The sequence below is a fragment of the Lycium ferocissimum genome, chromosome 11, assembly GCF_029784015.1.
Source record: "Lycium ferocissimum isolate CSIRO_LF1 chromosome 11, AGI_CSIRO_Lferr_CH_V1, whole genome shotgun sequence".
NCBI lineage: Eukaryota > Viridiplantae > Streptophyta > Magnoliopsida > Solanales > Solanaceae > Lycium > Lycium ferocissimum.
This window is the reverse complement of record NC_081352.1, coordinates 13,880,947-13,907,014: the sequence shown is the minus strand read 5'-3', so window position 1 is coordinate 13,907,014 and position 26,068 is coordinate 13,880,947. Positions and strand designations below refer to the sequence as shown.

Below are 26,068 nucleotides of genomic sequence, written 5' to 3'. Positions count from 1 at the left end.
TTTTAATGGAACACAGCATGGCCAGTGAGGTGAAAAATGGAGATGAAGAGAAGCAGTTGAAAGACACTTCATTTGATGTCAATGATTACAGCTTCATCAAAGAAGGAGAAGCCCAGATTCTCATGCATCCTACAAATAATGTCTTTTACAACAAAACCCAGGTCTGGTCTTCCTTTTTGTTTTGCATTCAAGATTTTAAGTAATAATTGGACCCATTACTCATTTGTGACAGAGGGTTCGGCAATGGTAGAAATTAGTGCTTCGTCTGTTTCGATTTATTTGTCTTACTTTCTAATTTGTCCGTTAGTCTGGTTGGAAAAGGAATATTAAAGGGCATTTCGGTACATTACACATCTTTAGTTTAAGACCAACAACATATCAGTGTAATCTCACAAGTGGAGTCTGGGGGTAAGATGTACCTAGAACTTACTCCTACCTTTGTGTAGTAGAGAGATTGTTTTCCATAGACTCTCGGCTCAGAAGAAATGTAATCGAGGCAGGATTGCAAGAAAAATAAGATAACAAAATATCAAGATACAAAACAAATGATGCAACATAATAGAAGATATTAATGCACAGTGAAGAATAAGGAACTATGCGATACCTAAATAATAGATAAAATACTCACCTACCTACTAACCTTCTACCCTAATCCCAACCTCCAAATCTTCCTATCTAAAGTCAAATCCTCAGTCAACTGAAGTTGTGCCATGTACTGTAATCACTTCCCCCTAGTTCCTCTTCGGCCTACCTCTACCTCTCCTGACTCCTGCTACCGCCAACCTCTCACACCTCCTAACTGGCGCATCCTCGCTCCTCCTCTTGACACGCCCGAACCATCTCAACCTCACTTCCCTCATCTTGAGACCACAAGATTCAAAAGTTTCTTTAATTTCTTAAAATCCGTGCCCAGTTAAACTAAGACAAATAAATTGAAACAGAGGGCATATGTGTTAAATTTTTTAACTGTAAATGTAGAGGTCAAGTTGAAGTCAGTGCGTTTGGGCGAACACTCTGATTGACACTTGTATCTTCTCTGCTCTTGTAGTAATATAGGTAATTTTAGAAAAGGAATGATGTTCAAAAGTAGGCGTTTTTATTGCTACTTTTGGGGGGAAATTATTGATATCTCACTTTTCAATTTGATTGAGTTGATCATGTACTTGTCATTGCCCTTGAGTTAAGCTGCAAGACATTGCTGAAGTTCAGAGCTTTTCTTTAAATTAAAAGGCCAGAATAGGCAAGCAATTACGTTATTTAGAATTGTTCTGTGATTTTGTTGCAATAATACAACATTGCGGCTTTTAGGCTATAGATGCCATCCTTCTATGTAGAGGTTGGCATTAGAGATTAAGGGAAATCCTCACTCGTCCGTCTTCTTTAGCTGAAAACCCTACAATAATTTATGGGCTTATTTTTATGATCTTAAATAGCTTAGCTAGTGGAGTGAGTATTGCGTGGACTGTCTTATTAGTTGCTAGGAATTATAGCTTCTTCTATTTCTAAGTTGTACTAGGCGCAGGTTGCTTCCAATTTCGTTATCTACAAATACTTGACATTTGACCAATACCTTTTTTGACAATTGAGATTTGAGAATGTGAAAGTATACTTCTTATTAGAAGTAAATTTAATGTACTAGAAGACAACCTTATAAGTCTTAGATTGCTAAATATTCTTCCACAAAGTACTGAATATTCTATTGTAATATTCTCTGACATAAATTCAATTTATCTATGCATGTTGTGAATCTAAATACATATCCCTAAAGTACTACAAAGACTCAAGTCGAGTCAATCATAAAGGTGGTAAGACCTTTGTAGAGTTCCTCTACATCATGGAGTTTGGGAATAACCTTGCTTATTCTCTTAACTTTCAATTCAATTTATCTATACATGTTGTTACCAAGATCTGGCAGTTTAAATTTATCAATATCAGGTGAACAACAGAGATATGTCTATTGCTGTTTTGAGGACTTTTATATCACAACGCAAGCTGGAGCACGAAGCAATGTTGGCCAGACAAGCTAAGACTGACCCTAAGGTACCAGATGAATCAATTCCTGAATGGAACCTCCAGCTGATTCTGTCCAGCATAATGGAATATCCAATGATGGATGTGAACTCTTGGAAGATATGTCCCGAGATGAACCATCTAGTATTTCAGATGTGCAAACCAGAAACCTAAGGCGAAAAGACCTAGAACTAAAGCCAGCACGAGTTCTTGAGGTTTTTTGTCGTTTCGTGTTGATTGTTAAAGGCTTACTGGTTATTGAATATGTATTATGGAAGACATACAAAGCAGAAGTTTGCACTGATTGATTAACATTTGTTCTTTCAATTTAAAGGCTCTTTCAGCTTCTGGATTGAGGGCTTTAAGATATGCACGTGAAGTAGAAGGAATTGGTCAAGTCGTGGCCCTTGACAATGATAAAGGTGATTCCAACTCAGTTATGATTCCAACTCAGTTATGTGGTGCATTTAGAATTAAAAAAGTCTCATTGTACCCTCACCCCATTCCTTAACCAAGGGAAATAATATAAGAGGAAAATAGAGAAGCAATTGCAGCATTGGATTGAAGAGATTCTGATAGAGATATATAAAAATGTTTCAATGAAAAGTTTCACATTTTCTATCTTAATTAATTGTAATCAGAAATATGCTTAAATTTCCTCATTTAATTCTAAGTCCTATAAATGTTAAACTTGGTGGATAGAACAAAGTGGCTTCCGTAAAGTTTTAATATTTATGAGAGGACCACTATTTTGTGACTATAGAAGTTTCCAAAGCATCTTATGTCGTCATTAAATAATAGATACTTTTAGACTTGTCCACATGCTGATATATGTATCAAATTAGATATCAAGAGTTAAAATTGTGAACAGACATAAAGGTTTGTTCTATCACCATTTGCCTTGGTCATTAGAATATTTTTTCTATTTGCAGTCTCTGTTGAAGCTTGCAGGAGAAACATAAGATTCAACGATTCTGTTGCATGCTCAAAGCTGGAATCCCACCTTGTTGATGCTCGAGTTTATATGCTTACCCACCCCAAAGAATTTGATGTGGTAGGATTATACAATAAGCTACCATATTTTTACATTCTCCAATGGAAATGACCTTTGTAGAGGTGCATCTAGTAATTGCCTATAACGAGTAAAACCTGTTTGAACACTGATAAACATGGAAATATTATATAGGATAGTTCATTTCCAGTTTCTTAGCTAGCTATATCTTCAAAAAGAAACTTGTCTAATTCATCTTGAGAGATGAACTATCATTCTTATATTTCTGCTTACTGTTGTTGCAGGTTGATCTTGATCCTTATGGATCGCCATCTGTGTTCTTGGATTCTGCTGTTCAATCAGTTGTAGATGGGGGGATATTAATGTGTACTGCTACTGATTTGGCGGTGTTATGTGGGGGAAATGGAGAAGTATGCTATTCCAAGTAACCATCATATTCTCATTTATTCTGGCATTATCTAACTTTATTCATCATTGAACACATCTTACTTGATCTCATGCGCAACTAGATATGGCTCGTATCCATTGAGAGGGAAATATTGCCATGAAATGGCTTTGCGGATCCTTCTTGCCTGCATTGAGGTACCTGCTTTGTGTAAATTTTTGTGTCTATTATAAAGTCGGATATCATGATATCTGGTGTCTACCTGTGATTACTTCTCGTTATGTACACTTTTCTGTCGTGTTTAAGATAGCAGCTTACTGTAGGATGTTGAAGTTACTCCAACAGAGGGGGAAAACCTTTCACTTAAAAATTTCGTCTACTTACTTAGGAGTACTCTCATTTTTCTTTCTCTATATTCTAAAAGTGTAACAATTTCCGGCCTTTATAATTGTCAATTCATTGCATTGTTTTATTTATTTATTTATTTCAGAGTCATGCAAATCGGTACAAACGGTATATTGTTCCAGTATTATCTGTTCATGTGGACTTCTATGTCCGCGTTTTTGTTCGTATATATAGGTAAGTGTTTCTCCTTTAGACTTTAGCTGTTATTCCAATCTTGCATAGGTTATCGTTGTACTCTTCTGATGTCAGTCAATTAAAGATTTCAATAAATTGTCTATAGTTCAGCAAGTGCTATGAAGAATACTCCTCTGAAGCTCTCGTATGTATATCAGTGTACCGGTTGCGATTCTTTCCATCTTCAGCCAGTCGGGAGGACTATCTCAAAGGTTTGTGTCCAATCCATATCTCTGTTGTATCTACATTGTACGACACTCTCCGCTGGACTGAGCTGCTCATACTCTCAGAATTGCCTAGATATGTAGGTAATTTAGTGTAAAGAAGTTCCAAAAGATGTTCATAATATTCTTCATACTTAAGCATGAGTTATTAGTTCATTGTGCTAACAGTGGCTTTAGGAATTAGGAAGTTAGAATGGAATTTCTCCGTAATGCATGAATATACAAACAGAATTGCTAATAATTCCTTAATGCACTTTCTATCATTAATTTCTATCCATCACTTAAACTTCTGTTTCAGTGAATACATATCATGACCATCTAAAACTTGCAGTCTGCTCACCCCTAAAACTAATATGTGAAGCCGAGGCTTTGAACGGCTTCACTCCAGTCTTCTCCGACAACTCCTCGCCATTTCTATCTCCGACGAACTCGTTGAATTTCTCCGGTTAAAATGACTGGAAGTTCTGTTTAAAGCTGGATATGTTCCATCAAATTCAGAAAAGTATCCATTAGGAGGCATCATTTCATCCATTGAAAATTCTTTTCATGCAACCCCAGAGTTGATATGTCATATGTTCAGGCGATGCCCTGGAGGAGCTTCTTATATGCTTCTATAAGAATTTTTGAGCCTCATGACTGTGCACATGATACAAGCTCAAGAGGGTCATGTCATCAGTACATCAGCTTGCCACCCCATGGATCATGGGAAAAAGCTCTGAGGCATATTCCTCGAGAAAATGACCTAGAACCTTTTTCAATCTCCTCTCCCCCTCCGGTGATCCTTCTGATCACCGGATCAAGCCCTTCTCTTCTCTCTCCTCCCCCTTCTTTTCTCTATTTCTCTCTCCTCTTTCTTTTGACACCCATCTTCACTAGGTCTGATGGAAGAAGACACCATTTATTTTGCTGTGGGTTTCAAATCTTTCGATATATCAAGAGCTTCTGGGACAGCGGGGGATTGGTATGAATGGACTGAGAGGAGTAGGAACTCCATCACAAGAATTCAGTTTACCAGGAAGACAATGATATGGTTGGTCCAAAGATTGAAAGAAGCCTCTTTGTCAAAGGGGAACTCGATGAGAAGGTGGAAGAAGAGAGAAAATTTCTCTGAAACTTATTGTGCAAGGAATTTCAATAAGTTTGGCCGGTACATTAGCATCATCAGTCTGAAAGGCAGGAGGAGATCAGTGATGACAGTCCCTGAGCTAACTTTCAACTCAGGCTGGAGTTCTATTGCAGACAAGATGGAAAGATTCATTAACACCCACAGGAATGAGAAAGTCCCAATGGAGCCTAGATTTACTGATAGGAACAGTCCTTATTCTGAAGCTCTTCGAAGCATTAAGTGGTCCAACAGAAGGGAAAGCTCAGTTAACGCAAACACCACATTGAAGGGGGAAGTAATTTGCATTAATGACGTCTCCAACAACCAAAGTGAAGTACTAAATAGGAGTTTGGTGGGCAACTTTAAGGCTGTCGAAACACCAATCCTATCAGAGATTAGAAGATGGTCTTCTAACCTTTCGAAGCAACCCTTCCGGCTGAATATATACGAATTGGGAAATAGCCTCTTTTTAGTTGAGTTTGCTTCTAAAGCAGCAACAGAGGAAGTGATGAATGGAGAATGGCTTTGGAAGGACCTTCCCATTAGGTTCAAATGGTGGAACCCTACAGTTGGAGGGATCAAAGAACAAAGCAAAACCAAATTCGACATGGGCTAGAATTGTTGGCCTCCCTCTTCACCTTTGGTTGCAGAAAAACTTCAAGGCCATTGGAGATTTTTGCGGCAGTTGGATAGAAACAGAGGAAGAAACACAATTACGAAGCCACTTCAAATGGGCCAGAATCAAAATTCGTGGAGATGGAGCCTCTATTCCGAAAGAGGTGACTATCGAGAACGGGGGATTTTCTTCACAACCCAGATATGATTAGAAACTCCGGTAAGATTTCATGTCAGAGAAGAGGAAAGAGACCAAGGTTTGATCCAGCAGATATCGAGGAAAAACACAAAGGGTAAAGAAGCGGATCATAACAGCCTTTGGAAGTTAAAGATGTACTGTGGCCCCAGCACGTGTGGCTACACTTGACACACAATTGAACAAAATTTTGGCCGGTCAAAGCCTGGAGCATTCGAAGATACAAGTCAAGGCAAACTTTATTTGTTTGGGCCAAACTTCAAGACCCCAACTTGAAGCTTCTTTTAAAAAAGGGAAATTCGCACGATTGCCCCTATTTTGGGGTGGTCTTTAATTTTTTCCTCTCAAATTGCTGGTCTTTAATTTTTGCCCTTCGCCTAAAAAAGTGGCCGAAAATGCCCCGAGGTTATGGATATAGTTGTGGAGATCTGTAAGGAATCTGTCGCCAAAAATGATTAGAAAGTTCAAGTTCAATGTGGGAGATGGGAGGAAGATATCCTTTTGGAAGGATAAATGGATTGGGCAGGAAGCTTTACAACAAACTTTCCGAGATATACATAACCTCTGTCAACAACAGGTGGCAACAGTGGCTGAGGTGTAGTCTACTCAGGGCTGGAATTTAACTTTTAGGAGACTTTTCAATGATTGGGACTTGGGAAGGGTTACTGATTTCTTCAGTACACTAGCTCAATTTGAGGGTGTTACTGAGAATGTAGATTGTATGTTATTGCAAGGAAATGCTCACGGTAGATATAAGGTGAATGAGGCATATAAGGATCTTAACAGATGCAACAATCAAGTGGGATGCTGGCCATGGAAGATGATATGGAAGGTGAAAATTCCATACAAAGCAGCATGCTTTGCTTGGTTGGTGGCTAGAGAAGCTGTTTTGACTCAGGAAAAACTGAAAAGCTTAGGTTTTCAGTTATGTTCTAGGTGTTTTTTGTGTGGGGAACAGGCAGAGACAAACAACCATGTCTATTTACATTGTAAATGGACTGATCAAATCTGGAGAATTTTTATTAACCTAAGGGGAATTTAGGTGGGTAATGCCAGCAAGGGCAAAAGAAGTGCTTGATAGCTGGTACAGGGAAGGAAGCTTATCCATGGAGAGAGAGAGATGGAGTATTGTTCCAGCATGTATTTGGTGGGCTGTGTGGAAAGAGAGAAATCATCGGTGTTTTGAGAGCAAACAATGCAGCATCCAGGAATTGAAGATGAATTGTCTAACCCTTTTTTATTTTTGGTGTAAAAATGAATGCTTAGGGGAAACAAAAGATATTTTTGATTTTTTAGATAATTTGTTAAATATACATAGAAAGGATGATCCTTCTTTTGTAATTGTCTAATTGGGGACTATACAATTTGGTATTGTAAACCTATTAATATATAGAAATGTTACCAATGTCAAAAAAAAAAAAAAAAACCCCGAGGTTCTGGGTTCAAACCCTAGCTCAGTCTTAAAAAAAAAAAAAAAAAAAAAAAAAAAGAAGAAAAAAAATCGCGAGGCAATGGTTATGCCTTAAGGCAGAACTTCTGTAGTTCTAACTTTTGCCTTACAAGGCATAACTTAGAACTACAAAAGTTAAGCCTTAAGCCTTAAGGCATAACTAAGTTTGCCTTTTGACTCAAAAAAAAAAAAAAAAAAAAAAAAAAAAAACTAAGTTTGCCTTAAGGCATAACTAAATTCTGCCTTATAAGGCAGAACTTTCCCGAAACCTTGCCTTGTGAAATTGTTTTTTTTTTTTGGTTGACTGAGCTGGAGTTCGAACCCAGAACCTCGACGTATTTTCGGCCACATTTTTAGACGAAGGGCAAAAATTACAGACCAAAGAATTTGAGGGACAAAAATTAAAGACCAGCGCCTTTGAAGGGAAATCCGCGCAAAAAAAAAGGTTAAAAAACACGACTGCACGTGAGGATCTTAAAAAACTCCTTTAAAGAGTTAAACGACCTCAAAGCCTTGGCCGATAAATTCTTGGAAGTATTCAGAAGATGGGAATAATCAGCAAAAGAACCTAGAGGCAAAGGAAACATCGCAGAACCCCCAAACAACAAGGATCTTAAGATGCAAATAGACGCAACAATTCAAAACACCGAAAATCATGTAGAAGTTCCACATGCAGATAGAATGGAAGACTCCGGTACCAGTGAAAATCCCCAAACAAAAGAACAGAATATGCAAATGCAACAAATGCATGATGTAGAACCAGTAGCCATCCAAACTCCGGACACACGAAAGGCTGAAGTAGACGCATCAAATTGGGTCAGCTCCGATGTCCGGGAACTAAGCAACATTTATGGGGTTGCCTTTATAGGGTGTGAAGGTGAGGCCTTAGCTTTGCTCAAGAAGCTTGATTATAGAAAGCATCTGCTTGAGAAGCAAGAATATGATAGCAAAAACAGAACTCCCAGAAACAGAGGTGATAGCATCCACGGTAGCGTACATCCATTAAAGTTTAACGAGCTTAAATGTGAAATCAAGAAGATGCTTATCGTCGAAGAAGAGCCCAAGAATAAGCTCAAGAACTATAGCGAGGAGTGGACTAAGTACTACACGTATTTCATGATCCAAGTCCAAGTCCGAAACAAGGAAGATTTAGGCCCACAAGAAGCCCAAAAGAAGAGCCCAAAGAGGGGGCTGATTTGCACGCAATTAAGGGCTGATTTGCACGCCCAAATTTGGGCTGAAAGTCACGCCCAAACATGGGCTCTTTGGTTGACTTTTTCCTTTATTTCTTTAGGAACAAGTTTGACAATATTTTATATGCTTTCCTAGTTTAAGGTTTCTAGTTTTAGGATTTCCTAGTTTAATCCTAATTAGGTTTTATTATTTAATTATTTCCATAAAAGTATATTCTAATCCCATTCTATTTGGGATAAGTTTCCCCTATATATAGGGGTGGATTTTGTTATTTTCATTAGACAAAATATTATTATTATTATTGAGAGTTTCTCTATTTTACACCTTTGTGTGTGGTTACTTTGGATTTATCTTGCAACCTTATAAGAACGATTCTTTTAAGAGGTAAGATTAATTCGTACTTGATATCTTTGGTTCTTATTCGTAAATTAAAGAAGGTAATTAGTCTTATACTAATTATCGTCTCTAATTTCTTCGAAATAGGGTCTAGATCACCTTTTGATATAAGTTCTTGAATTGACTCTATTAGTATCTTAATTAGTCTTAATCCACTAATTTTGAATACTAAGACCAATTAGGGTTCTTATCACTTAATCTTGAAATTTAGGGATTTTATTCTTGAATTTTGCCTATCTTTACATTCTTGTCTTTAATCTTCGTATTTTCGCTTCTGCATTATAATTTTGTTTTGTTCAAGTAACCCGATTCTTATCAAGTGGTATCAGAGCGGTTCAATCAAGGTTCTGTTCTTGATAATCTTGGGAGTTTCATAGGAAAAAAAAAACGAAAATTCTTGTTTTTATTGTGGTAGCTTAAAAGGTAAGCTACATAGCAAAAAGGAGAAAAAGGAAAGAAAAAAAAAAACGAAAATTAAAAAAAAAAAAAGGGAGAAATTCGTGTTTGCAGATTAAGCTACTTTCAGAAACTGGGGGTTTTATTGTGTTCTTGGTTTCCAACATCAAGAAGGGAAACCAAGAAGAGGGGAAATTTGGAGTTCTTGTTTTTACACAAATTGGCCATTTTTATTGTCTCATCAATCCCAATTGGTCTGGGAGTTGATAAATTCTTTGTCTTTCTATATCTTACTTCTAAAAGGTTGTTACTAATAGGGTTTATATATGAATCCTAAAGGATCCAGCCAAAGGTAGTAATTTGAGTGGAAAAAGGCAAGAGAGGGTGAGATCAATTGAGAGAAAAAAAAGTCGAATTGAGAGATACTTGTTTCTTTGATCTTTTCTTGAGATGTCTCAAACAGGTAAGGAAATTGAAGTTGGAATTCAAAACGACACCAACTCAGTTGAAGTGCCCCGTATGATGACAACACCATTGGGGGATATGAATGTCAACGTAGCTGATTTAAGGAGGGAAGATATTTTTCATACAAGGTGTGGGATAAATGGTAAAATTTGCTCTATGATTATTGATACTGTAAGTGGTGCTAACGTGGTGAGTTCATACGTGGTGGAGAAGTTGGAACTGACATGCATCAAACACATTACTCCTTATAAGCGACAATGGGTGAATGATTTTGGTGAGCTTAAGATGACAAAGCAATGTATGGTTTCTTTCGTCATTGGAAAGTATTCCGATAATGTTCTTTGTGATGTAATTCCAATGCAAGATTGTCATAGCAAGCTTGGATGTCCATGGCTATTTAATAGGAATGCAATTCATGATAGGAGAAATAATAGAGTTTCTCTTGAGCTAAAAAGAAGAAAATATATTCTTGCACCTTTAACTCCATCCCAAGTTTATGAAGATTAGAAACGTGTGAGCGAAGCAATGAAATTTTTTGAGAGAGAAAAGAACGAGAGAAGTAAGGGAGTGCATGTTGACATCTCCAGAGAGGAAAAAGGAGAGGTTGTGTTGTGTGAAGAGAGTGGGATGTCAAGTGAGAAAAAAAGTGCGCTTGAGAGAAAAGAAAAGAGAGATGATAATGAAATAGAAAAGGAGAGGGATAGTCGTGAGATTGAGAGAGAAAAACAAGAGAGTTTGAGTTAGGTTATTTCTAACTCTAACATTCCTACTTCTTCTCCTAGTTTTGCTCTCTTGTAGGTACTTATGGGAAAGTTTGCATTGTAAAACCATCATTGGATGAAACTAATCCTAATGTGGTCAAAACTACACATCTCATAGGCGAGTGCGCATGTTGATGAGAAGGATAAAGTTGTGAATCTAATACCAATGAACAAGAAAAAATGAGGTGATATTATTTCTTTGCTGCATAAGACCAAGTACGGTATGTATAATTGGTTTATTCACACTTTTGGAATTCCTAGAACACTTGAGATCTTTCTAGAGGTAATGAACTACACTCTAATTTCTTATGTTGGTGACTTTATTAATTTTGAGGATGCTGCTATTTTGCTATAAAACAAGTCATTAACTATAACCTCTAAGTTCAAGCATAAGAGTAATTTGTTCTCTTTTAAAATTGAGCATGACGTTGTTATTTGTGGATTCTCACTGTTGAAAAAAGACATAATGTTTGTAGGCTTGCTAGTGAGTTAGATGATTCTTCTTCTCTTATTCTAGTGTCAAATGAGTTTTCATGTGATAACTTGTTGGAATATGATTTTTTCTGCGTGATGAGACATAATTCTTCAAGTATTAGCAATATTGCTAATTGTGAGCTTAAAAAGGTCTATACTACTAGTGATAAGGAGATAGATGATTATTATGATACTAGTGTTCAAATACTTTTTGTTGAACGTATCCATGATTTCTTGTTTGAGAATTTGAGCAATTACTTAGAATTCATAAGATTGAAAATATTATTTGTGATGATCCCAATAAGAAGCTCGATTTAATGGACATTTTGTTTTGAAATTTAATGGTTCTTCTAACTTTCTTGAAAACTCTTGTGCTTATGTGAATGGCTTTTATGTAGAATCTGGGGGAGGTGTAATTAAGGATGCTTGGATATATCATAAAAGTGTTCAATTTGAAGCATGCTTTAGTGGGTCTTGTGTCGTCTTTATCATGCCCGTTGGAAGACTTTATTGATAGAACTAAATTGGCAAGGCATGTATCATTCCTTACAACATATATACGTAATTTTTGTGGTGCTTATATAAGTAGGAAAATTTTCTATTGGGATGATGACATTCACATGCTTTATAGGGGTGTATTTATACATGCTAAATTGGGTTAAGTGGACACATGGTCACTATCTTGTTTTGTTCCTACCATTGTTACTTTCGATTAATGGATGTTGCTTACTAATGGAAGTCTTCTTGATTTTAAGACATTCAAATTCGAGGACGAATTGTTTTCAAGAAGAGGGAAATGATAGCATCCACGGTAGCGTACATCCATTAAAGTTTGACGGGCTTAAATGTGAAATCAAGAAGATGCTTATCGTCGAAGAAGAGCCCAAGAATAAGCTCAAGAACTATAGCGAGGAGTGGACTAAGTACTACACGTATTTCATGATCCAAGTCCAAGTCCGAAACAAGGAAGATTTAGGCCCACAAGAAGCCCAAAAGAAGAGCCCAAAGAGGGGGCTGATTTGCATGCAATTAAGGGCTGATTTGCACGCCCAAATTTGGGCTGAAAGTCACGCCAAACATGGGCTCTTTGGTTGACTTTTTCCTTTATTTCTTTAGGAACAAGTTTGACAATATTTTATATGCTTTCCTAGTTTAAGGTTTCCTAGTTTTAGGATTTCCTAGTTTAATCCTAATTAGGTTTTATTATTTAATTATTTCCATAAAAGTATATTCTAATCCCATTCTATTTGGGATAAATTTCCCCTATATATAGGGGTGGATTTTGTTATTTTCATTAGACAAAATATTATTATTATTGAGAGTTTCTCTATTTTACACCTTTGTGTGTGGTTACTTTGGATTTATCTTGCAACCTTATAAGAACGATTCTTTTAAGAGGTAAGATTAATTCGTACTTGATATCTTTGGTTCTTATTCGTAAATTAAAGAAGGTAATTAGTCTTATACTAATTATTGTCTCTAATTTCTTCGAAATAGGGGTCTAGATCACCTTTTGATATAAGTTCTTGAATTGACTCTATTAGTATCTTAATTAGTCTTAATCCACTAATTTTGAATACTAAGACCAATTAGGGTTCTTATCACTTAATCTTGAAATTTAGGGATTTTATTCTTGAATTTCGCCTATCTTTACATTCTTGTCTTTAATCTTCGTATTTTCGCTTCCGCATTATAATTTTGTTTTGTTCAAGTAACCCGATTCTTATCAAGAGGGCTTAGCAAATATGATTTGAAGAATTTGGAGTCTGCTCTAAATAAAGAGGTGGAAGGAGTTAGAAACGGGGGGAGAGTTCTCAGTCTGATAAGATCTCCTAGAATGTAAGGGGACTTAAAATTTTTCCAAAAGGAAGCTTGTTAAGAGTATATTGCAGAAGTGGAAGGCTGATGTATATTGCTTTCAAGAAACAAAAGTGGAGAAGGATGTGGAACTCATTGCCAAGCAGTGTTGGACCTGCAGATGGATGAGATGTGGATTTATTGAGGCTGAGGGAAGCAGTGGTGATATCCTAATTATATGGGACAATAGAATTTGGAAAGGAGACCTAGTTGGCAAAGTTCAATACTCCACCTGTAATTTTGCTTCAATGCAAAATTCTTTCAGTTGGAGCCTCACAGGGGCCTATGCCCCTCATACCAGTAGAGAAAAGAAAAGGTGGGATGTTGGGAAGAAATTGCTGCAATCAGGGAGTTATGTTTGGGCCCTTGAGTCACCTGTGGGGATTTTAACAGAAACATATTCATGATAGAAAGAAGAGGATGTAACAGTATCACAAACATCATGTATGTCTTTTCCAGGTGTATTCAAGGCATGGAGCTGCATGACCCCCATCTGAATGGGGGGGGGGGGGGGGATTTCATATGGTTGAGAGGTATAAACCACCACAGTGTAGCCAGATTAGATAGATTCTTTTACTCCATGGAATGGGAGGGATCCTTCAAAGACATCATAAAGAAAATACTGCCAGGAGTTATATCTGACCATAGTCCCATTTCTTGAATGCGGGAACTAGGAACAAAAGAATGCTTACTTTTAATTTGAGAATTGGTGGATTGAAGTCGAGGGATTCAGTGATCCTAGTCCAAAGCTGGTGGAATGAATTCATGGTACAGGGATGCCCTGACTGTAGATTTCGCATTAAGCTAAAGATGCTGAAGCAGAAACTTAAAAGAATGGAGCAAAATAACCTTTGGTGAGTTGCTGATCTTGATCGCACACAAGACATCAGAGAGCTCAATGAAGATGAGATGATATACGAGCCACGGTTTTAGTGGAATTGGAGGAGTTGGCCAAGAATGAGGAGTCAAGATGGAGACAGAAGTCCAGGGTACCATTGCTGAAGTAGTGAGACAATAATACCAGATTCTTCCAAAGGATGGCAACAACACACAGGAGTAGGGGTGTTCAGATGAAACCGTGAAACTGAACCAAAGTGATAGACCGAACCAAACCGAAAAAACAACAACTTTGGTTTGGTTTAGTTATAAATCTTAAAAAACCGATAATATTTGGTTTGGTATCGAACAAAAAAAAAAAAAGAACCAAACCCGCAAATATATATATATATATATGTGTGTGTGTGTGTGTGTGTGTGTGTGTATTCAATATAGATATTTGGTAGATGTAGATGTCCATTTAATATTTTTGTTGCTACACGACCCATATTTATATTTTATAAGAACAAAAGCTGTGACCCATTTTCTCTTTAGCCCATTTAAGCTGAAATAAAATTATAGAAGTGAAGAAAACCCTAGTCTAAAAACTTTTTTCTGTCATCTTCATTGCCGCTAGTCAAAACCTTTTTCCTATCAAGTGGTTTTGCTCATTTAATCTGCCAAGGGGAACTGGTGGGAAAGTTTTATACTTTTCTAAAAGACAATGACTAAAACTATACGTGAATATCAGTGGCAAATTGCTCAAAGGATTACCCCTTATTACCTATTCTTAATTCTTTTCAGATAGGAACTACTCCTATTCAAAAGGAGGTGGAGACACCGGAAGTAATAGAAGAAAAATCTTCTACAACATTGCTGGGACGTCGACTAGATGGTAAAATCACTCCTGATAATACTCTTGATCCTCCTAAAAAGCAGAAAAGATCAACTACTTGTGATCCTGGTTCTAGATTGTAAGTCATGGCAGGGAAACATCTAAAATTTGGGAACCATTTTCCAAATATAGAGATAAATGGGGTAAGCGTATGGCTAAATGCAACTACTGTGCTAAAAACTTTGCTTCCGAAGTACACACGGGACTTTGACATTATGGACACATTTAAATATGATTTGTCGTAATTCCCCTTTTAGAGTCGATAGAAAGCAATCAACACTCAAGTTGATTAAAAGAGGCTAACAATCAGATAATGCATGCACTTTGGAAAAAGGTTGTGTTTAATGTAGAAATTAGAAGAGCCATTGCTGAATTTGTCATTATTGATGAACAACCTTTTGAAGTTGTCGAAGGAGAAGGTTTTAAGAGACAAATGGCTATTGCTTTGCCTAATTTTTAATTACTTTCTTGTCTACTGTTGCTAGGCTATGCTTGGAAATATATCAAGAGGAGAAAGAAAAACTAAAAAAGCTTATTTGAAATCAACGCGTATGTCTTACTAGTGACACATGGAAATTTCTCCAAAATTTAACTTATATGGTTATCATTGCCCATTGAATTGATGATGAATGTAATTTGCAAAAGAAAATTTTCAACTTTTTCCAAACACCAGACTATAAGGGTGAGACAATTGTCAAGGGGATTGAGGCGTGCTTGTTACATTGGGGGATTGAGAACCTATTCACAGTTACCCTAGATAATGCAACTGCTAATGATGCTGCAATTAAGCACCCGAAGAGGAGGATTGAGGATTGGAAAGGAGTCATCTTAGTAATAAGTTCTTACATGTTAGGTGTAATGTGCATATTCTAAATTTGATTGTAAAAGAAGGGTTAAGTGAACAAAATGAGTCCATTTTCCGAGTAAGAAATACTGTGGATTAAGTCCTCTCTTGCGAGATTTGATTCTTCTAAGTCATATGTTGAGAAGGCCAAGATTGACACTCATGATCTTTTGAGCTTAGATGTTGAAACTAGATGGAACTCTACATATGTGGTGTCGGATACATTGTGAAGTTTGAAAAGGTATTTTCAAGAATGCATGATGATGATCATAAGTACTTAAATTATTGTCCGGAGAGTAGTAATATGGGAGGGTATCCATCTGTAGATGATTGGAAGAATGTGAGAATTTTAATAAGTTTCTTGATATTTTCTACTAGGCCACTTTGAAATTCTGGGGAACTTCTTATGTTACATCCAATTCTTTTTTCCACGAGCTCTTTAATCTTGAGACCTTTATTCGCAAATTTGTCAAAGTGAAAATTTAATTTTGAGTGCTATGGCTGAGAAGATGAAAGATAAGTTTAGTAAATACTAGGGTACTTTTGAGAATATGAACAAGTTATTATCTGTTGCGGTTGTTTTGGATCTAAGATATAAGTTGAAGTATCTGAATAACAAGGCTTATGGTAGTTTGGAGGGAGCAAAGAGGTCGACTAATGTAATGGATACTTTAACTTGCTTGTGTGATAACTATAATTCTCGTTATGGACTTCTATTGACAATGTTGATGATCAAACTAGCTTATGCGTGAAATGGACTCATTCACTTAACCCTTCTTTTACAATCAAATTTAGAATATGAGCATTACACCTAACATGTAAGAATTCATTTCCTAAGATGAGTCCTTTCCCGTCCTCAATCCTCCTTTTCAGGTGCCTAATTGTAGCATCATTAGCAGTTGCATTATCTAGGGTAACTGTTAGGTTCTCGATCCCCCAATCTAACAAGCACGCCTCAATCGCTTTGACAATTGTCTCATCCTTATGGTCCGGTCTTTGGAAAAAGTTGAGAATTTTCTTTTGCAAATTCCATTCATCATCAATTCAATGAGCAGTGATAACTATATAACTTAAATTTTGGAGAGATGTCCATGTGTCACTAGTAAGACATACGCGTTAATTTCGAATGAGCTTTTTAAGCTTTTCTTTCTCCTCTTGATATATTTCCAAGCCTAGCAACAGTAAGACAAGAAGGTAATTGAAAGTTAGACAAAACAATTGCCATTAGTCTCTTAAAACATCCTCCTTCGACAACTTTAAAAGGTTGTTCATCAATAATAACAAATTCAGCGATGACTCTTTTAGTTTCATTAACATTAAACTCAACCTTTTCCAAAGTGCATGTATTATCTAATTGTTCCCCTCTTTTAATCAACGACTCTAAAAGGGAAATTACGACCAATCATATTTAAATTTGTCCATAATGTCGAAATCTCCTGTGTACTTTCAGAAGCAAAGTTTTTAGTATAGTACTTGCGTTTCACCATACGCTTGCCCCATTTATCTCTATTTTTGGAAAAGTGATCCCAACTTTCAGATGCTTCCCTGCCACGACTTCTAAGGCTAGAACCAGGATCACAAGTAGTTCATATTTTCTCCTTTTTAGGAGGATTAAGGGTACTATGAGCAGTGATATTACCATGTGGTCGTCCCAGTAATTGTTGTTGAAGATTTTTCTTCAGTTACTTCAGGTGTCTCCACCTCCTTTGAATAGGAGTACTTCCCATCTGAAAAGAAGTAAGAATAGGTTATAGGGGATAAACCTTTGAGCTATACGCCACTGATATTCACGTATATGTATTTGTAAAAATCTTCTCCTAAATTAGACGAGCTAGTTAGGAAATTCCTTTTTTACTCGCATCTCAATCTATGAAAAAAAGCTATGAAGAAAAGATCTTCTCTTTGTCATCAATTTTCTCTGTATTTTAGTTTCCTGATAATGATAATAATTACTTGTGAAGTCTTCTAGCTTGCGATAGAATCTTTAGCTGAATAGAGACACAATTCAGCATCATGGGTCAATTTTAGTCATTGTGTTTTAGAAAAGTATGAAACTTTCCCGCCAGTTCCCCTTGGCACATTAAGGTTCTTGTTTCAAAGCCAAAAAAAGAAATGACCTTAAATCTCAGCTACTTTTTGATCTTCTTGTTCTCCATATGTGATTTATTGTTTCCTTCACCTCTTCTTGAGATTAAATGAGCAAAACCATTTGATAGGGAAAAGTTCTTGATTGACGGCAAGGAAGATGAGAAAAAGTTCTTAGACTAGGTTTTCTTCACTTTTATAATTCTATTTCAACTTAAATGGGCTAAAGAGAAAATGGGACACAACTTTTGTTCTTATAAATCTGGGCTGTGTAGCAATAAAAATATTAAATGAACATCTATATCTAACAAATATCTATATTTAATACATATATAATTATATAAATGTGTATATTTGCCGATTTTGGTTCTGTATTTTTTTTTGTTCAATACCAAAGCAATATTGTCGATTTTTTAAAAATTTATAGCCAAACCCAAGGCTTTTTTTTTTTAATTTTTTTTTATTTGGTTCTGTTTCACAGTTTCATCTGAACACCCCTGTACAAGTGCTTTATTCCTTCGTTGGCACCTGAACTGACATAGATAGGCAAGTGTGGTAGCTGTGCAGTTAAGGGAAGTTTACAGTTAAGTCAACTTACTGGAATCTAAACAATAAAACCTCCCTGACAGTTTTGTGGTCTTGGAAACTCATATGGAAGATCAAAATTCCTCTCAAAGTTTCCTGCTTCATATAGCTGGTTATTAGAAGAGCTTGCTTAACTCATGAAGTCCTACAGAGAAGAGGCTTTAAGATTTTCTCAAGATGCCTGTTATGTGGAACAAGATGTAGAAAACAATGAGCATCTGTTCTTACATTGCAAGACAACTGTAAATCTATTGGAGTGAGTTGGGTAACATTCAGAACTACTTTTGAGATGCTCATCAATTGGGAGGGAGTGGGTAGAAGAGAGGCAGAGGAAGACTGGTGGCAATGCATCCCAGTATGCATATGGTGGATGGTGTGGAGGGAACTAAACTCAAGGCATTTTGAAGATAGAAGCAATCACATTCAGAAAATCAAGATGAATTGCCTTAGTAGGCGTTTGGACATGCGGTTTGAAACTATGGTTTGAAACCATGAGATGAAACCAGCGTTTGGACATGCATTTCATCTCATGGTTTCAAACCCCAAATCATCCAAAAAGACATGATTTGGGGTTTCAAACCATGGTTTCAAAAATTTTAAATATAAAATTTGATCCATAAGTTTATATTTTGTAAAAAGAGACCCATAAGTTGGTAGATATTTTTAACAATTATCCCACCAACCATTTACCAACCTCATTAACTTCCCCCAACCTTTATTTATGTCTACCAACCTCATTACTATTCATGTTAAATTTTCATTTTTATTAAATTAAAGTTTGATCAATTGATGTTGTTTTTTTTAGAAAGGCCTTCTAGTAGCGTATTAATTTTGTTATGAACTATGACTTGCTCATTTAGTAAGATTGTATAAGAATTGGTAATGTTTTGATAGTTTTCACAACTTGTGGGGTTTTATGTCTATAAGAGAAGATACAACTTAAGATATCCAAATTGCATGTCCAAACATGGTTTGAAACAATGGTTTCAAACCATGTCCAAACGGCTCCTTAGTCTCTTTTATTTTTGGGGGTAAACAAAACCAATGGGGGATACAGAAGATTTAGTAGATTTCATAGGAAAGTTTAAAGTTTAACTTTTCAGTTCTGGCTCTTTCCGGCGTCTTTTTGAATCTCATATTGTAAATCCCCTCCCCACCATTTTTTGGTGATGGGTTTTTTGTGATATATGAATATAGTCACCTTTATTAAAAAAAGTAGTAGTATTCGAGTCCGTCGAACAAAGTAGATGAAGGTCCTATTATAGGTTAGAGAGTACTGTATGTATTAGAACTCTTTAAAACTTTTAAACCTCCATCTCTATTATAAGATTTATCTTTATTTACTTCTAATTCATATACAAACTTTGATAATATCAAGTAAATCTCAAACTTCCTTAACAACAAATACGCCTCAATCCCGAACAAGTTGGGGTCGACTAGATGAATCCCTACTTCTCCATTTATGCTCATTTCATATCATCGTCATACTAAACAAAGTAAAAGTGAAAACTAAGTTAAACATATAATAATAATTGTAAAGAATGGATCTTGGGGCTAACTCAACCCCAAAAGCTAGCTCATAAGGGGAGGATCGCTCAAGTACATATAAGGAGATCAATTACCCATCCCACTACCGATGTGTGGCTTCTAACACTCCCCCGCACACCAGACCCAGTTAACTGGAGCGTGGACAATATATTATGGGAGCCCAACATTGGTGAAACAAAGAATTGGGATGGGTGCGGCTCTGATACCATGTAAAGAATGATCTTGGGCCTAACTCAAACCCAAAAGCTAGCTCATGAGGGGAGGATTGCTCAAGTCCATATAAGGAGACCAATTACCCATCCCACTATCGATGTGGGACTTCTAACTATAATAACAATAAGGAGACCAATTACCCATCCCACTACCGATGTGGGACTTCTAACTATAATAACAACAACAACAATAATAATAATGATAATAATAATAATAATAATAATAATAATACTAATACTAATACTAATAATAATAATGTTAGAAGTTCTCTAACAAGTCTAGAACCTCTTGTCAACTAGTAGATATCACCTATATGGGTCATTTTCTTCCATTGTGCCCTATCTTTATCTTAGTCGGCATTGATACCAAGGATTTGTAGATCTTTTGAGACAATTTCCTTCCATGTGGTTTTAGGTCTACCCTGTAGCCTTTTAACACCTTGACTTACCATATAACATTTCCAGGGTCTAATCTTGTATGACTGCACATCATCTTAGTACCGCATCTTTACGACACTCATTTTGTGGATATGTTGGGGTTTAGTAGCACAACAATCACTACAATATAACATTGCCGATCTTATAGCTGTTCTATAGAACTTACCTTTCATTATGGTAAGCATCCTTCTATCACATAACACCCCGATAACACTTCTCCTTTTCAACCATCCGGTTTTAATCCTATGAGTAACATCTTCATCTAACATTTCATTCTCTTGAAACAACGATTCTAGATGTCTAAATTGTTTGCATTTGACACCGCAGTCCCATCTAATCTCACCTCAACTTCTCTCTTCTCATGGTGACTAAACCTGCAATGCATGTATTTAGTCTTTACTTCTACTTATCCTAAAACCCTTACTCTTTAAAGAGCTTCTCCAGTTCAAGCTTTTGGTTAATGCCCTCGTTAGTTTCGTTAATTAACGCAAGATTAGCAAATAACATACACCATGAGACCTCATCTTATATTGTGTTGATCACTCGTCCATAACTAGGGTAAACAAGGAGGGGCTCAATACCGATCCATGGTGTAAACCCATTGTTATGGAAAACTCCTTTGTATCACCTATTGCTGCTTTCAGGTAGTGACAACTTCTTCATGCATGTCCTTTATGACATTTATATTTAATGTGAATTCCTTTCTTCTCCATGACCAACCAAAGGACCTTTTGTGATACTATATCATATGCTTTCTCTAGATAAGTAAACACCATGTGTAGATCTTTTCGCAATGGATTTTCATCAATCTTCTTAGCAAGAATATAGCGTCCGTTGTAGATCTACCGGGCATAAATACAAAGTGGTTTTCTTTCACTCTTGTCGTGTTCCTTAGCTATGCTCTATCGCTCTGTTCCAGAGTTTCATTGTATGACTCATGAGTTTAATGCCATGATAGTTTCGCATAACTTTGAATATCTCCTCTGTTCTTATAAATCGGAACCAGAGTACTCTTCCTCCACTCATCGGTCATCCTACCGCTTCTTAGTATAGCATTGAATAGCTTGGCGAGTCATTCTACTCTGACCTCTCCAAGGCACTTCCATACCTCTATGGGGATACTATCAGGACCACAAGCTTCTCTAGTCCTCATATTTTTCATGGCATCCTTCACCTCTGTCGGCCTAATTCTATGAGTGTAGCTAAATTTTATACCATTCACAGACGTGTCGAGGTCTAAAATGTTTTGTGGAGGTCTAAAATGTTATCATCTTGGTTCGAGTTGAACAATAGATCAAAATAGTCTTTCAATCTCTCCTTGTACTCATTATCTCCCGTCAACACTTGTTGAGAATCATCTTTAAACCGTTTTTGCTTATTTATGTCCAATTAAGGAACTTGATGGAGCATTGCAATTACACCTGCTTGTACAGGTTCCAACGCGATATGTTTATTTCTTGTGGGGACATTCGAATTCAACATCTGAAAAATGTGGTGACCAGTTAGTTCATTCTTTAAAATAGATTAAAGCTGCAGTCTTTTTTTAAGTTACAGCATTTTCTTTTGAAGTCGACTGAAAAAACTCACATTGCTTTTTTTTGTTGGAGTGGGGGGTGGGGGAGGAGTTAGTTTTTATCATGACGATGATATATGAAAAATTGAAAAACCTATAAAGCTGTATAATCTGCAACTTCTGTTGCTGGAAATGTTCTAATTCTGCTACCTGTTTTGTTTCTTTGTCTGTTGTGGAAGATAAAAAATAATTGGTTGTCAGAATGATAGATCATCTATTAGTTGCAAGATAGTTGTAGGAAACCTTTAGACTGTTGTATGTGCAGTGGAGAAGGCATCTCCTTTTTTCTTTCGATTATGGGTTCTGTCCAAAGAATTTGGTAATAACTAATCCTCACTAAACATTGTTTGAATGCGCATTTAAGTGGATAACCATATCTATATTGAATCTTTCTGCTTCTTTAGAATAACAGCCTCAGATATCACCCTGCATTTGGCCCTGCTGTTCCTCAAGATTGCAGTGATTGTGGTAAAAAATTCAATATGGGTGGACCCATATGGTCTGCGCCCATCCATGATCAAGAATGGGTAGCTGCCATACTTGCTGATGTGAAATCTATGAAGGAGCAGTATCCAGCTTATGATCGAATCTGTGCTGTGTTGACTTCAATTTCAGAGGTGTGGTTTGCCTATAATTGAATGTATTCTCATTTCACTTCTGTTCATAACACTTTTATTTCTGTTTTCATAAGCTGTTTAACTTGAAGAATGATGAAGAATTTCTTGAAAACCTTTGCTAAATTATTTTCATTTTCACTTCTGCTTAATGTCTTGAAAATCATGACTCCCACTTTTGAAATCACTAGGCAAGTCACGGAGTCAGTTGTTCATTCAACTACCATATATACCCTCATGATTTTGACAAGCGACAGAATTAATTATTTATGCTGCCATGCTCATTGTACAAAGTAATCTAAGGAAAGCTGTGATTGACTGTATCGATGGAGAAGCATTTTCAATATTTATCTCTGGAAGGGTGGGGGACTTCTTATCTGCTTGACGTCTTATAGGATGCCTAACTGACGTAGTGTACTTGTTTGCAGGAATTACCTGATGCTCCTCTATTTCTGAGTTTGCACAATATATCTGCAACACTGAAATGCACTTCTCCCTCAGCAGTTATGTTTCGCTCTGCTGTAACCAATGCAGGATATCGTACATCAGGGACTCATGTGAATCCTTTGGGATTGAAAACAGATGCGCCTATGCATACCATTTGGGATATCATGCGTTGCTGGGTAACTGTACCTTGTTTGCTTGTTTCTGCCAGCTCTTTTTTCTTAGCCTTAAATAAGAAAAAAGAGAAGAAAAGAAAAAATGAAAGAAAAAGTAGCTATGAAGAATAAAGGAAAAGTAATAACACTTCATTGCGGAGTTTCTGTATAATAACTTGACTTGTGTCAGATTGTTTCTGTTGTAGAGTCTAATCTAATACTCCCTCTGTCCCAAAAAGATTGTCCTCTTTTCCTTTTTAGTCTGTCCCAAAAAGATTGTCCCCTTTCTATATTTAGAAATAATTTAACTTTATGAGATGATTTACAGCCACACAAATATCTAAGGCTTGTTTTGGACCACACATTTCAAAAGTCTTCCTTTATTTCTTAAACTTTGTGCCAAGTCAAAAGAGGACAATCTTTTTGGGACAGAGGGAGTAGTTACTATAAATAATCATTTGCTTGCTTTTCATGTTAATAGTTTTTGTATGCTTTGTGAGTAAAAGAAGTACTAAAATTCTTTCTGCAGGTCAAAAATCATCCCGTGAAAGCTCAAGCATCTAACCATCCTGGAAGTGTGATTCTTGCCAAGGAACCTATTCTGCAGGTGAACTTTGACCTTATGTTTCCTAAGCAATTTACTGCTTAATGCCAGAACACTAACTCCCAGCTCTTTTAAAAAAAAAAATTCTTCTTATTTTCTGTTCTGTATGGTTCTGCTATTATACATTGGTGTGATAGGATAGTTTCGTATCCTAGTTTATTGAATTTGTCGAATATACTATTCAAAAGCTAGTTAGGAGTATAGAATAATGACCAGCTTTCTATATTCTTAACCTCCAACATTTGCAGCAATGTTTGGTCATGGATTGAGGCATTCCAGTTTCGTGACTCTCGCTCAAAATCTCATAAGACATTTGCTTCCCTAGAATTCAAATGTCAGGCCATTATCTGAGTGCAGCATTACGAGAATTGCTACATCACTTTTCCATTCTTGTTACAAAGTTACCACGTTTTGAATTTTGAATTATTTGATGACAATCTTGCCATTTGTACTCCTTTATTTTTCCTTTTCTGATAACCGTGGTATCCAGACTAGCATGCACGCACCTCGACTAATTCCACGGGATACCTGCCACCTCCCACAAGCAACAGGTAGCAAAAACTGTCCACCAAGAGGAATTTGTATTCACTAGCGTATGTAGCATATTAGTTATGGGTTCAATTGAACCCCTAACTTTCGACACAGAGCATAAATTTATTTGTAAAAATTTACAAAAATTGCAATAAATAGTAGATATGAACCCATAACTTTAAAAATATAATGGGTTCAATGCTAATAATCTTAAAATTGAACCCATAGAGTTTAAATCCTGGATTTGCCTTTGATCTTCATGTTCATTTCAGGCTAATTTTGCTCAGACTGCTGCATCCCTTAGCAAGGCAAAGGTCAAGAAGGTTGCTCGTTTCCTTCCTAATCCCGAAAAGCATTGGGGCCCAAAACTCAGGGCAAGTCCACAGATTACCGGTAAGCATGTGTCTCTTTTGGGGTACCAAAGCAGTAAATGTATTGAGCAACCAAGTGTAAGAAAACTGAAGATCCTAATTCATAAATTATGTTGTGGCCTTGTTGTCTTAGCTAAAACCACCCTGGAGCCAGTTTATCCTCTCATATGTGTTTCTTCTTCTGCATTTCCTTGCAGAGAGGATTCTGAAAATGCTTGTAGGAATCAGGAGGTAGATATTTCGTTTGTGTCCCTTTTTTGAATCTTAAAGGAGGTAGGCTATCTCTTTTTTCTTTTTCCCTTTATTACCTTCTGGTTTATCTTTTAATTTAGTCCAAGGTACTAATTTCCCATGTTGCCCGAACTCTCCAAAACCACTGCAGCATGGTGTTGTATTCTCAAAAGGTGCACTACTTTTGAAGGATCGGGCATGCACCCGGTGACATTTTTTAAGAGTCCGAGCAACATAGCTAATTTCTTTGTAAAATTATTCTTCCTTTCCATTCGTTTTCTCAAGAAAAAGGAGTACTACCATGTAAAATAGCTAACCCTATTGTCATACTGGCAATAGTTGTTATGACTTGATCCATGTTGTTTCAGCTGCTAAGCTGCACTAACTGTTGTTTCCAACAAATGAGAGAAAAGAAGATTTCAAACCTTGATAACTTGGTTATCGTTGGGACTGTTTCTCTCCGTTATTTTCTGCTCTTACTAGTTCTACAAGGTATAGATTTAGTTAATCTCTTCTGGCGTTTTAATCGCTAATATCAACATTCTGCTAGCAAAGTAAAAAGGGGTTTTCTGGGAGTTGAGTGTGTTGGGGGAGGGGTGTGTGTTGGCATAGATTGGGTTAATGAAGGCTGCAAACGGAGTAGATTATAATGCAGTGAAGTTTGAAAGGGAAAGTATTGTTTTGTAATAAAGGGCAGTCCAGTTCACTAAACTCCCACCATGCGAGGGGTCTGGGGAAGGGCCGTAAAATATTGGGTCTATTGCACGTAGTCTTACTGTGTATTTCTGCAAGAGATTGTTTTCATGGCTTGAACCCATTATCTTCTGGTCACCCAGAATAACAGGGACAATGAAGGAGCAATTTCCGTTGTCATCCTTGTTCTAACATTCAACTTTTATATCAAAGCAAAAAGCATATGGTATCATTCTCATTACAAGTTTAAGACTAGAAAGCTAGGGTAGACCAGAATGAAGGCTTGTGCTATGGCTAATAGTACTCTACT

General features: G+C 36.6%; 1 protein-coding gene across 1 annotated transcript; it reads left to right on the top strand.

Moving 5' to 3' along the window:
- The first annotated feature begins 17 nt into the window (after positions 1-17).
- On the top strand, positions 18-25,495 carry LOC132038055 (tRNA (guanine(26)-N(2))-dimethyltransferase 1-like). Its single transcript, XM_059428781.1, is given in 15 exon segments — positions 18-161; positions 1,936-2,062; positions 2,065-2,225; positions 2,345-2,432; positions 2,943-3,064; positions 3,307-3,446; positions 3,532-3,604; positions 3,898-3,986; positions 4,093-4,198; positions 22,520-22,732; positions 23,158-23,352; positions 23,858-23,935; positions 24,736-24,856; positions 25,032-25,107; positions 25,217-25,495. Coding segments are annotated over 14 exon segments (1,695 nt in total). The 3' UTR covers positions 25,070-25,107; positions 25,217-25,495.
- Positions 25,496-26,068: the final 573 nt, after the last annotated feature.